General features: G+C 33.5%; 2 protein-coding genes and 1 pseudogene across 3 annotated transcripts; 1 reads left to right on the forward strand and 2 right to left on the reverse strand.

Annotated features, from left to right (window-relative positions):
* Positions 1 to 24: 24 nt before the first annotated feature.
* On the forward strand, positions 25 to 2141 carry LOC149492115 (transcription initiation factor TFIID subunit 13-like; the record flags this gene model as incomplete). Its single annotated transcript, XM_089716860.1, is given in 5 exon segments — positions 25 to 73; positions 156 to 193; positions 1106 to 1165; positions 1251 to 1325; positions 1778 to 2141. Coding segments are annotated over 5 exon segments (333 nt in total), but the record flags the coding sequence as incomplete, so codon positions are not given.
* A 525-nt stretch (positions 2142 to 2666) lies between these two features.
* Positions 2667 to 5669, reverse strand: LOC149492116 (dnaJ protein ERDJ3B-like). 2 transcript variants are annotated; one of them, XM_089716869.1, is made up of 8 exons: positions 5537 to 5669; positions 5022 to 5132; positions 4157 to 4273; positions 3794 to 3880; positions 3488 to 3547; positions 3333 to 3410; positions 3148 to 3219; positions 2667 to 3038 (listed from the first exon to the last, which is right to left on the reverse strand). In XM_089716869.1, the coding sequence occupies exons 2-8, from the start codon at positions 5064 to 5066 to the stop codon at positions 2880 to 2882; spliced, it is 618 nt and encodes a 205-aa protein (XP_089572995.1). In that variant the 5' UTR covers positions 5067 to 5132; positions 5537 to 5669; the 3' UTR covers positions 2667 to 2879. The 2 variants fall into 2 exon arrangements, with proteins under 2 accessions (XP_089572995.1, XP_089572994.1); XM_089716868.1 differs by lacking the exon at positions 5537 to 5669 and having other exon boundaries at positions 5022 to 5054.
* Positions 5533 to 6083, reverse strand: LOC149492117 (dnaJ protein ERDJ3B pseudogene; annotated as a pseudogene).
* Between the last annotated feature and the right edge of the window lie 7570 nt (positions 6084 to 13653).

Raw genomic sequence — 13653 nt, forward strand, 5'->3', positions numbered from 1 at the left:
AAATCAAAAGTTGGAACCTCGCAGCCTTCTGAAACTTCATTTAAGCGAAAGAGAGGAGTCTTTCAGAAAGACTGTAAGTGAATGAATAACTTTTGTGCAAGTTTTCCCTTGGATTTAGAGCTAATTTTTCCTCATATTTTGGATGGATGCTACAGTGCAGCACATGATGTATGGTTTTGGAGATGACCCTAATGTAAGTGATACCATAACTTTGCATATCTTACAATGACAGGGACAATGCCCTCTGCAATTAAAATTTGTCCATTGCAATTTAGTATTATATACCATCGCTACAAGCATAATATCTGTTTCATTTATGTCTTGCGCCTCTTTCTATATCACTCTCTTTTATCTCTGGTCAGCATATCTGCATTATCAATCATCAGAGTTCCATATCAATTAACAGCAACCAAACAGAGTTGAGTTTGCTCCAAGTATCTTGCCAGATTCTTGCTGAAATCTCATGGGAACTCAATTTCAATCTATGTAGGGGGGAAGTCCATCAATGAGTCATTAGATAATGATTTTGTTTGTTTGTTTATCAAAAATTTTAGATGAGCGCATAAGCATTTGTTGGATGATTATGATCATATAGAATCTTTTTTCCCTTCTCAATCCATTTTAGTTAATATGGTTCCAAGAAGTACTCGACTCTTGCTTGCACCCGAAGTGATATTGTTAGACATAGATATGCCCATGTACACCTTTAAGATTCCAAATTAGCTGAAAAACCTTTGAAATCTTGAAAAGCAAGTTAACACCGCTGACATATATGCATATTGATCGCTGCTCAAGTCCTAATAATTCTTGCGTTTGGGGTAATATCAAACTCAAGCCAATAGGATGGAATTCTTATTTTTGAGGTAATAACACCAAATCACCAGTACGCTTAGAAGTATATTATCTTTTTATGAGGAGCTTATAAGGCCAACACTTACCTGCTGCAAGCAAATCTCTTATTATTTATCTTTTCTATGATCAACAAGCAATTCTCTCATTATCGCCATTAAACATGTTGGTCAAAATGTTGCCTAGTTTTTGCATGTTAGATTGGTTGGTATATTGTCAATATGCTTATGACTTTTTTTTTTTTTGGGATAATCAGCCTCTTCCAGAAACTGTGGCACTTGTGGAGGATATTGTTGTGGAGTATGTTACTGATTTGGTAAGCAGTCTTTTAGGTTAGTAGGTATGATCACTTCAACCAATGCAGCATTATGGGTGTTTATCTGTCTGCTAACTTTATGCAGGCGCATAAAGCACAAGACATAGGATCAAAAAGGGGAAAGCTCTTAGTTGAGGATTTTCTGTACTTAATTCGCAAGGTATTTTGAACGATGAAGTCTTTTATCTTCACGTTTGCTTCTGAATTTGCTTAAATCTTTCTTCCTGTTTTACCCTCCAGATTTATGAGTTGTTGAATGTTAGCTACATATGCCAACAGCTTTCCTATTTCAACACTAATAAGTAAACATTGTCTCTATTTTGGTGTATGAAGAAGACGCAAAGGGGAATGGAGTTTTGGGAACCATGATTTGATTAAACCTTGTAGGATCCCCGAATGCTAGCTAAATCTTAATACTTTCACACATCACACACTAAGATGAGTGCATGAAATTTGTTATTAACAGCTATAATGCAAAAGAGCTCTAATGAATGTCTGCAACTTGGACATCTTTCATTTGTCATCTTCCACATTCAAGTGTTTCTTTTTTGGTTCTTGGTAGATGTATGTTTAGTCTTGCTCTGAACTAGAAATTGATCTCGGTCCTTGCAGGACCTGCCAAAACTTAACCGCTGTACTGAACTTCTATCTATGCAAGAGGAGTTGAAACAAGCAAGGAAAGCTTTTGAAGTGGATGAGGAAAAACTTGCATCAATCGAGTGATGTAGGAGAACATGTCAACTTTGCAACTTAACTTTATATTTTATTAGTTACTAGTCTTCGTTTTCACTAGTGGTAAGATTGCCTTGTATTCACAGCCAATGAGGAAATAGTATTTTGAAAAATTGTTTATTAAAGGTCTCTTTTATTGGCAATCCTCTAAATGAAAGCTCGGATAAATGCATATGACAAATTATTTTCAAGGCCATGAAAACTTTTGTGATGAGCAATCTCCAATTCCCCTTGACATTTGAAATGGAAGTTTTTCTTACCGTCTGCGTATTGCTTGAGCTTTTCAGATCTAGAAGTTGTGGAGCTTGGTTGTAAAATGGGATGTGCTATTGATTTTGATATCCACTTACATTACGTGTGTCAATACCAAATTTGGTTATAGCTAGAGATGCCAACTCCCATGTCAACTAAAACTTGGAAAGTCGAAGCCATGAAGCATGGAACTAGTAATGATTGGCCTCGATGTTGATTGCTAATGGATGCATTTGTCAATACGTCAACTAGGTTCTGCAAGGCATCTTACCGTGTGACCCGTTTCTATGAAGCATCAGGAGTTAAAATATGATACAATATTTAAACAACAGTTTTAGAAGTTGAATTTAAATAACTTACATCAGGAGTATAATTATTATAAATAAATTGATAATACCATGTAACCGAAAAGGCCAAAAAAAAAAAAAAAATCTATGTTAATGGACCATTCAATATAGCATTAATTTTGCATGATCAGCCAAAAAGACCAAAACTGGTTGGTTTCTTCTGATTTCAGTTCTTACTGCGCATCAAATGATTGATATTTCCTTAAAAGAAGAACAAGGAAGATATAGCTCAAGTAAGGCTGGAAAAAGAGGTCCAACTTGTATGTTGCTACTTAGCGAGGATGACTGAAAACAAAAGCCTCAACATCTTTATGGATTTCTATATAACCTAATGTTACAATGGGAACATTTTGGAACCCAAGAAAATAATTTAATTCTATACCCTAGCCAAGAATTGCTTTGATCTTCGTCTTTTGATCCTCAGTTAGTGACATGGGAAAAAGAACCTCGTACGTGACATAAAGATCGCCTTTCTTCGTGCTAAAATGCAATGGCATTCCTTCCCCTTTGAACTTTCTAACTTCCTTGGGTTTAGTTATTCCCTGAACATAGCTCACACATGTTATTGTTGTTTCAGACGTTTGCAGTTCATCAAATCATTTATCAGGATAATTATTATAGGTAAGTGAGACAGAAATGTGTGACACTGACCTTTGTGCCGATCTCCACTAAATGTTCGTCAAGGTGTTTAATAGTCTTCTCAAAGCCAACAAGTGCTTGAACCTGTCAAGAATTTTAATAAAGAAATTAACTACATGAAGAATCAAACCTTGCAATACTTGCATAACAAAAACAAAAAGGGAGGTACAATATATGTGCCATGCGAATGAAATTACCAGTGTTATGGTCACAGTTGTGTGCAAGTCATTGCCTTCCCTTCTAAAACGATCATGAGGTGCTGTACGGATCCGGAACTGCCAGAAGTTCGATAAGTGTTAGTATGAAAGTGAATGATGCATATCACCATTAGAAGTGATTATTAAACACTAACCTTCAAATCTCCCGGCTCCCCATCTATTACTGGCTCACCATCTTCATAGAAAACCACCTCCTGCAATGTGCATGGGAACATTATTTTAAAATCTGCAAAAGTCATACGGATGATCCTCACACAATTTTAGGTATTAGTTAAGAAACGCTTCATCATGCAACAAAGGACTTCCACAGTCAGATAGGCAGCAATTGGTTATGGCAATAAACAGGTAATTGAAATGGAGATTCAAATGCATGTAAACCAAAGAAAGAAAAAAACATCAATGTGTTTTTTAAGCATGTTAAATCAGGTGACTGAGCTTACTTGTCCATCTTCCATGCCTTTCTCAATGTCAACTGTGATAAAATATCCCTCCCGCTCAAATTTGACATTTTGGCATTGTTCACAGACCTGAAAGAAAACAACAGAAAACATAATAAATCTAGAAAGAATTAAGAAGCAGCCTCAGAAGTAATAGTGGTTGATGCTATGATGACGGTCAAAGAAACCAACCAAAGCAAAAAGGCCAACCTGCTCGAAGCAATGCAGTGAGTGAAAGCAAGGAGGCAAGAAAATGTTGCAATTCAATTATGTATTTCCATCAACATTTTTGCCTCTTATATTATGAAATGAACAGAGAAGGAGATTCATCAGATTTTCAACAATTTTGTTCAAGCAATGGTATACCTGTTCTGTCATCTGCTGAAACATCCCTGGACCAATTTGCTTATGATAGACTTCATTTCTACAGTTACAGCGTCTTTTACCAGGGGCTGGCTTAATAACATTTTTCTCCCTCCAAACCTGAGAATCCACATAAAGGTAACGCTTATCAATATACCCACAAAAAAAAAAAGGGGGGGGGGGGGGGGAGAAGAAAGAAAGAAGTCTCCATTGCAAAATAAATTCCATTTTCTCTAGTGTCACATGGTAGACTAAACAAAAGAACAGCCTGCAAGTTCTGCAATGTAAAGATATAAAAAATAACAAAACTAAACAACTGCTACAGTTTTAATCTAAGATTTTATCCTAGAGGCTTAGAACTATACACATTGATCTGTCTGATACCATTCAAAACAAGCTGCTTCAATTTGCTAACAGCTGGTTGGTTAATTGAGGGCTAACCTTGGTGTAAAGGTAAAGTTGCTCCTTCTTGAATCATGAAAAAACTATGAGCCTCAAGTTGCACAGACAATCTTTTATGTAAAAGCAAGGGGAAGGCTATATTCAATAGATGCCATTTGTCAACTCCTAGAAGACTGGGTAGGCTCATTCGATAGGGATGCCCTTTTCTAAACCTTCCAAATGATAATCCGTTCACACCTCATGCAAAGATAGAATTTCCCTTCCTTTCAATTAATTAACTTGTTTAACTTTTCCAGCTTATTCTTTACCGGTTTTCCTTTTGTGGTGAGATGGTTTGGGATATTAGTGTTCGTCTAAAGATACAGACAAAAGTTCCCATAAAATAGGCTACAACAGATGTTATCTGCTAATAAGAAGTGGGCCTGTGTACAACGAGAAGAATCAAAGTAAATATAACGATCCTCACCTTCAGTGAGCCACCCATGTACAAGTCTTCTAATGTCGCATCCATTTCGACAATTACATCATCACCCTTTACGATTCTCTCTCCTCCTCCGTTTGACCTCCGCCAAAAAAACTAAAAAATAACATTTAGTTAGATTAAATAATTTTCTACAACCTATCACAATAATTAAAATGCTTGTGCATGCAAAATACGACCTAGGAATTTCTCCAAAGGAAAACATTTTATTCCTAACATTATAAAGGTGAATACACAGCATCTTATCCATATTCCCTCATGTTTTTTTTTTTTTTTTTTTTTCTTGTTTTAGGATTATAAAGAAGCCAAATTTTTACCAGAATCAATCCATTAAATCTGAAGGCATCAACTATCGGAGCTGTACGAAGAATCTAATAATTTCTGTTAAGTTGGAATTATTTTGATTTGAAATATCAGTCTTAGAAATGCATAAGCTGGATAACGCAATTTTCGAAATTAAATAAATAAAAATAACAGTAATGAATTGAAGCACGACTTACTCTCTGAAAAGGTCATTAATGTTCATCCCCATTCCTCCACCTCTCCCTCCGCTAGCCATATGCTGCTTAAGTCCTTCCTCTCCATACTTATCATAAATATTCCTCTTCTCGCCGTCGGATAACACCTCATACGCTGACAATGAGATAATTAACCAAAATAAATCCTCAACTCATCATTATTAATTGAAAGAAATGCCTAGTACACGAAATTGAAGATTATTGACTTACCGTTGTTAATCTCGGCAAATCGCTTGTTAGCCTCTTCATTTCCCGGATTCTTATCAGGGTGATACTTCAATGCCAACTTTCTATACGCTCTCTTGATCTGATCATCCGATGCTGCCTTCGGCACTTGCAATATATCGTAATAGCTTTTTCTGCAGAAATATTATATTAGCATTAGTAATAATAAGACGTACATAATAATAATAATAATAAAAAAAAAAAGCAAATGTATAGAGAAGGTCGCTTACCCTGCAATGGCGATGATAACGTATGACAGCGCGCATAATAGAAACAACAGCTTTGCTCCTCGAAGAAGCGCCATTGAAGATTAAAATCAGGAGAGAGTTGGATCTCTCCAAATCTCAAAACCTAAAACGATTTGTTATGAGAACTTTTCTCTCCACTAATTACACTTAAATGTTCAGCTTTCGCGTTTCTATATGGAACCAACACTTTCTCTTGTCGGGCTTTGTTCTTGCCTTTCTAATTTTTCGTTGCGTTCGGCTTTGGGCAGAAACCAGATAACTGAAACTGGAAGCTGTCACGCTGGCCGAGGAGTTAAACACCAAATGGGAAGGGCACCGATGACTTGACCAGAGACTAACTTTTGCAACGTGTTCTTGTTGAAATCAACCAATCACAACACATTTGAGGTTGTTCCAACCAATCAGTATAAGCCACGTAGGTAATCGCTTTGCCGAAGTGTTCCGTAATCTAAACGGTCGTCGTATCTGCTTGATCTGCTATATGGGCTTGATAATGGACCAATCCAACCCACACCATTTTAGGCTACGAGCCTGAGATCGTATTTTGTTTCGAAGCCCGTTTATTGTTTTAGGTAAAGCCCAACATTGGATTTTGAATTCCATCTCTATGCTGCAAGGAAACCTTTCCGTGCGACCGCAACCTTTTCCGGAATCATTTCCATCCATCTAACATAGAGTGGAAACTATTCCGCTCATCAATGAATGACAGACCAAATTTACTGCTTGCACCCAAGAAGAAGCAAAACAGAACAAACTAGAACCCAGAACTATTGTTCATTAATGTGCAGATTATTTAATACGATTTATTCATTCAAATATCAAATTATAAGGGTGAAAAATTATCAAGCTGTTTAGATACCGTTAACTTTTTATAATTAATTCGTGAAAATCCAAGTAAGTTCTGTCCAACTTTATTTTCATAGATTTTAACCTCTTATCAATAATTTATTTAGTATATAAGACTCGTACTCACAAATTATCTTGATGAATTTTATTATCTTACCCAATCATTCACATGTAGTAGAGAAATTATCTTGATGAATTTTATTAATTCCACAAAAGAGGATTAAGGTTTTTCTTTTATCAACTAAAAGGACATGTCATCATCATTATAGCTGTAAGCAAAGCTTATGTTTCGAAATTTGACATTTTTGTTTTTGTATTTCTTGCAATAGTTTCTCTTTTAATTAGATATGTTCTGATACTTCTTTTGCTTGTATCAAATAAATCTCAGTAGAAAAGTAGGTTTTCTGCAGATAATTACTATCTAATTCTTCTCTTATTTAATTACTGTTATATAAAATTTAGAATTTACTGTCACTGTGTTGCAAGCGAAAAAATAGGGACTTAAAGGAGAAAAGTAGGTAAAGTTCAGGGATTTTGGGTTTTTCCAGAAAAAAGACAAAAAGGAAGAATTCTGTGTAATACGAAAAGAGGAGATGTACATGCAAGAACGTGGGAGATGCAACTCCCATCAGGAGCTCTGGACGGTAGAGATGCCACGACTGTTTCGTTTCTTTAGACTCACGTGGCTAAATCAACAGCCACATAGTCCATCAAGGGCTCCACAAAGACCGTACGCTCTGTGTGTGTGTGTGTGTGTATATATACATATATGTGTTATATGTTACTACTAATACACAGACAGTGCTCTATTCTAAATCAACTTACTTTCTACGCACACAGCTACCCTCTTTCAATTTCAAATATATAAAACGACAAAGTTTCGTGTATTACATATCTGAACCTCAGTTGAATAGAGTCAGAAGCAGAGAATGGGAAGGGCACCTTGCTGTGAAAAGGTAGGGCTGAAGAGGGGGCGGTGGACGGCGGAGGAGGATGAGAAATTGACCAAGTATATTGAAGCTAATGGGGAAGGGTCATGGAGATCTCTGCCTAAGAATGCAGGTAATTAACTAAGCTAAAAAGAATTATAATTAATAGTTGCTAAATTAAGTTGTCTCTTTCCTAAAATGTAATGTACCATCTTTTTCCCTTGTGTGTTTGAAAAGGGTTATTGAGATGTGGAAAAAGTTGCAGACTAAGATGGATTAACTATTTGAGAGCTGACTTGAAAAGAGGAAACATTACTCCTCAAGAGGAAGAAATTATTTTCAAGCTACATGCTTCTCTGGGAAATAGGTTAGTAAAACTTACAAGTTTTTTTTTTTTCTTTCTAAGGAGCACATTATTTCTTTTTATTAATTTATCTGTAAAGTATTTAGGTCCGTGTTCATGTCACGAAAACATAACTATTCTTTGTCGGTGTCGGATCAGCCCATAAACAATTAATTATATAAAGAATGAAAGTTAAAACTCATAATGCCGTTTGATAAAGGACTCCAATGCTTTTTTTTTTTTTTTAAAAAAAAAAGAAAAGAAAAACGTGTACTATAAACATTTTGTCAAGTTTTTCTTTCTCTTCCTTTCTCTTTCTTTCTGTTCTTTTACTTTAATATTCCTGCCCCGCCTCCCAAAATAGTTGGTGCGGTTTGGAAGGGAGCAGCTCATTGATGACAGACTGCCTAGCATTGACAACAGCTTTTTTAATCATTTTCTTGTGAAAGAGTTAATTCTTTTTAACTTGCAGCATGTGATTTACACTCCTTAATTGTCACTGGCTAGTCTTTTTATGCTTGTTAGATTTATTCTTCAGTAGCATAAATGAATATACTTATCTACTAGGTCAATATATGTGTAATAATAAGTGTATATCTAAAAATCTCATGTAAATGTGACATGAAATATACTATTTGTCATTTATCAATACAAATTTGTTATAATATGATGCAACGAAAGATAATTATATTTAATTTAAATATTATTTTTCGTAGTCTAATCATGTGATCGGTATTTAAGCATAAGCTTTTTTTTATTTATTTCCTTTGTTCTAAATACATAATTTCATATTTGTACCTTTTATTGCAAACTTTTATAGTACTACAAATTTTTTTGATATTTATAATAATCTCAAAACTCAAGATTTTAGTTGTTGAAGTATTAAATAGGCCTAACTTTATGAATTCTAAACTATAGGTTAAAATAAATAAAAATTAAAGGTAATACAAAATTATTCTAAACTACATGTTAAAATAAAAATTAAAGGTAATATAAAATTTTTCATAAAAAAGCGTATATATGTCTATATTATTATGTTTAGCCTACCTATCAGGGGAAAAAGACAATAATAATGAATGAATCTCATCCCTTTCTTACCCATTTACTAATCACTTAACTTACTGATGTCAGTACGTACTACTGGCGTCAGTATTTAAATGTCTGCTCTTTTTTCTGCTGACCGGTGATGACTCTGACTGTCGTTACCGGTCTCTTCCTGCTTTTAGCAGTTGCTGTCAAATTTCATTTAATCTTCACTAGTCATTGACTCATTGTTTTACTGTGTTAAGAAATGTTTTTTTTTTATTATTATTATTTAATCACATCTAATGGTAATAATTAATCCATCTGTGTCATTCTTCTTTCGCAGATGGTCTTTGATAGCCAGCCACTTGCCAGGAAGAACAGACAACGAGATAAAGAACTATTGGAATTCTCATTTGAGTAGGAAAGTCCACATCTTTAGGAGACTTGGAAATGAGCGTCTACAGCCGATAATTGATAAAGCTAAGATCAGCCATAGCAATATTGCAAGCAACAGTAAACCAGGAGGTAGTAAAAAAAGTAGATGCTCATTCAAGAATAACAAACGACACGCAAATAATAACAATAACAACAATAATAATAATAACAGTATAATAAAGAAGCTCCTCCTGCTGCTGCTACTGCTGCTGCTGCTTCTTTGCAACCAATGCCACAAACACCTATCCCACAGACAGACACTTTGATTCTGGACCAGTTAGTAGTAGTAGAAGACAAGGACGAAACGGATCTTGTGAGTTATCCATGTCGAGAATCCATAGAAGGGTTAATTTTGGATTCAAGCAAAGAAAAAAGCATAGAAGCTGAAAAATTATTACAAGAAAATCAGTTAGGGTTTGATGCAGAAATGTTGTTTTGCGATGATGATATTATACAAAACGAGTTGCTGGAAACCCTAACTACGAAGGAGGAGAGGGGAAATGAGATGACTGAGGTTCTGAGTAGTCCAAATTACAAAACTAGTAGTGAAGGAGAATTTGGTAATTCTACTAAGTCATGTAGTGATGACACCTATGATTTATACTCTAGTTCTTCAATGGCTTCATGTTTTGAAGATTACAGGTTTGATTGGAGCTGGGAAGAAATTATGCAAGAAAATAATGTAATATGTTCACTCTGGGACAGTGATAATGACTGCTGGGAAGGAGATGATAAAGGACAGCAAGTGCAGCATATGGGTTATGGCAACATAAATGTGATCGCTAGTTGGCTTCTTTCTTGATTGAATTTGCAGAAAAAGTTGATATCGTTGAGACAATTAATATCTGGGTTTCCATTATTGTTCGCTAAATCCAAGAGGAGCACGTCTTTACTTGTTAGCATAGCAGTACACAATATCTGAGAGTATGTTTTCTTTTTACAGTCTGTAGAAGTGTCAAATGTGTGCAATTGTAGTTTTGTAACGTTAATGTTTGCTGTAGAGAGACTATAATAATAAGAGAGCTTGGTTTAGAGAATGTCCAATGCTAATTATCATATAAATAAAATATATGAACGGTGATATGGTTGAATGTTATTTATAAATATTGAATTTTTTAAAATCTCCTCAATATATTACTTTTGAATTTTCTTTCATCTTTTTTTTCCGGCCACAATTCAATATGTAACAAATCATTAAAGATTTCTCATGTGGCTCTCCAAATTAACGAAATTTTTATGGTCGAAATGATTTAAATTTGAAATTTTCACTTTTTACATAAATGAGAAGACTGATATTAAATTATACGCATTGTGTATCACATTAATTTGATGTATTGATTAGTCAATTCATTATGTTATAAGAAGTCTGTAGAAGAGAGAGAAAAGACATACGTTTGGGAAAATGATTGATTTATTTTTCATCATCGATCTCTCACTCTCAATACATACACATATTAATTGGGATATTAATTAAATAGAACTAAATTATTACAGTAGTATTATTATATGGGACGTCAATTAATAAAATTCAATTTCAAGCTTGATGTATATAAATGTTAATGTGTGGCTTGTGTCTCTTTTCACATTTTTTATGAGTATTCAATATATAAATTCACTCTTATACTTTTCACGGAAAATTTTGTACTCTCAATTTTTACTTTAATATATTGAGTACTTCAATTTATAAAGCTGGACTTATTAAACACTTCATTTGACCTATTAAACATTTCAACTTGTAAAATTAGATCGAAACCTCTATTTAATAGTTAAAAATTTATTGTTGCAAAAGTTGCATTAATCATTATAAAACCAAAACTAGTAAAAATTATTACTTTTGTTATAAAAAACTGTAAGATTATTACAAAAAGTAAAATTTAAAATATTATAAGATCGGTTCTAAAGTTTAGAATTTTTTTTATAAAAATTCAAGAATTAATTATATATGCTATGTGAAATATTAAAAAGTATATATGTAGTTCCATACATACATTAATTCCTTCACCTACATTTTAAATATCTCAACGACCTGCAACAATTCACGTTGCAAATTTGCACCTAAGAGTCTGGAAGCCAGCGTACACAGTGACGTATCATCATCCAAGACTTTTTTTTTTTTCTAATTAATTATTTTAAAACACATTATTATTTCTTTCCTAAAAAAAACATTATCATTTCTATTGATAATGTATTCGATATTTACTGTTATTATTATAAATCAATGAAATTAAACCCTGATTAATTTTCTTTAAGTTTTATTAATTAAATTAACCTTATTTTAATATTAAAAGAGAAAAATCTAAATTTAAATATATTAAATCATATATGCATTATTTAGCTATTTAGAAAAAAAGCATGGTCTTTTTATTTGAATGCGACATGTGGTATACTACATATAGCAAAATAATTGACTCTTGCTACTTTCATACAAAAAAAATAACAAGTCAATGCTCTTAATTTAATTACGTGACAGTAATTAATGAAAACGAACTTCCTTTCAAATAATAATAATAATAATGATGATGAAAACGAACTAATGGTTCTGTCATTCATAAATCATAAAGGTCGCGTGCGTTTTGCAACCGGTCGGGATTGCCAGTATGTGCCGTCCATAGGCAACCTGGCCTAGCCACTCATGAAGAGAGCGCACTGGCTAGAAATGTGATATAAGTACCATATTACTAAGATAATAGGACAAATAAATTAAATAAAACCTACTTATATTAGAAGCTGAGCTAATCACCATACAACTGGTTCTTCGTTTCTTTGGATATTTTAGTGGACACGTTGACAACACTTTTGTGAAAGCGTATGAAGATTTTCATTTTATTTTATTTTCGTAATGTCGCAATTTTATTTATGTATGATTGTTGCATATGAAAAAATATACAAATTTTCTTTCCACAACTTATATAAATGTAGGCTCCACGTAATTTAAGAAGAATGTATACCCAATTTTTATTCAAATAATCAGAAAATTAAATTCTTGGAGTATACATTTTGCTCCAAAAATTTATTAGCTAACAAAATTCCAACCAAGGGAAACATTTTGGTGAGGAAATGACCACTTCTCCCAATTAGCGACCACATAAATCATATGTAAGCATACCTGCCTTCAGGACGAGAACAAATATGAAAAAGCATCTAATTGATTTTTTAAGATTTCTGCATTTAAATCATTAAATGAACGTCTATGAACAATCCCAATCGAGTGAGGGAAAACATACATCTAGAAATATTCACAGGACCAAGAGATTCGTTAGTTCTTAGATGATGATTTATATGGAGCCATTTGGCTCCGTGCAGTTTTCATTCGGATTTAATTTCCTCATATATAGGTATATATATATATATATATATTCACCCGACAAATGCGAAAAAAGTGCAAAAAATTTTGATATCTTAAAAAAAATCAAGCTAAAAAAATATGTAAAAGAAAATTCCAAAACCATCATTGTCTAGACAAAATAATTTATACCAGACTCTTCGTTTTCCTCCTACGACAACTGAAAATTGTAACATAGAGTAATTTAGTCTTTTTCTTCTTAAATATTAGCGTATTTTAGTTTTTTTTAAAGGTTATAATGGAAAATCTGGAAAAAATGAGCCAATAGTTTGACATAGATAAATCTCGGAGATCATTAATTAATATTGTTAAACTGAAAAAATAGTTAGTTTGGTCAAACTTCAAAGATGAATTAATTATTTACCCTTGTTAACTTTCAGGATATTTTAGTCTTTTTTAAAGGTTTTAAGGGAAAAATTTAGAGAAAATAGTTGAAAGGACTAAATGGTTTGATAGAGTTACACCTTGGAAACCGTTAATTAATATTATCAAAGTGCTGAATGACTTAGTTAGTTTAATCAAGCCTCGGACATAAGTTAATTATTTTCCCTTAAAAAATTAGGTTCCACAATTGACCTTGGGTTACTTGGCCCAAGCACAATCAATTTCCCATACGACGCCGCATAGAGGAAAGGAAAACAAACATTAACCGTCCCCTTCTCCTATCTCGATCTCACCGTCTCTGCCCTGGACCTTCTTTCTTT

Source organism: Jatropha curcas, unplaced genomic scaffold (assembly GCF_041381405.1).
Source record: "Jatropha curcas cultivar XTBG-Jc1 unplaced genomic scaffold, XTBG_Jcur_1.0 HiC_scaffold_113_pilon, whole genome shotgun sequence".
Classification (NCBI taxonomy): Eukaryota; Viridiplantae; Streptophyta; class Magnoliopsida; order Malpighiales; family Euphorbiaceae; genus Jatropha; species Jatropha curcas.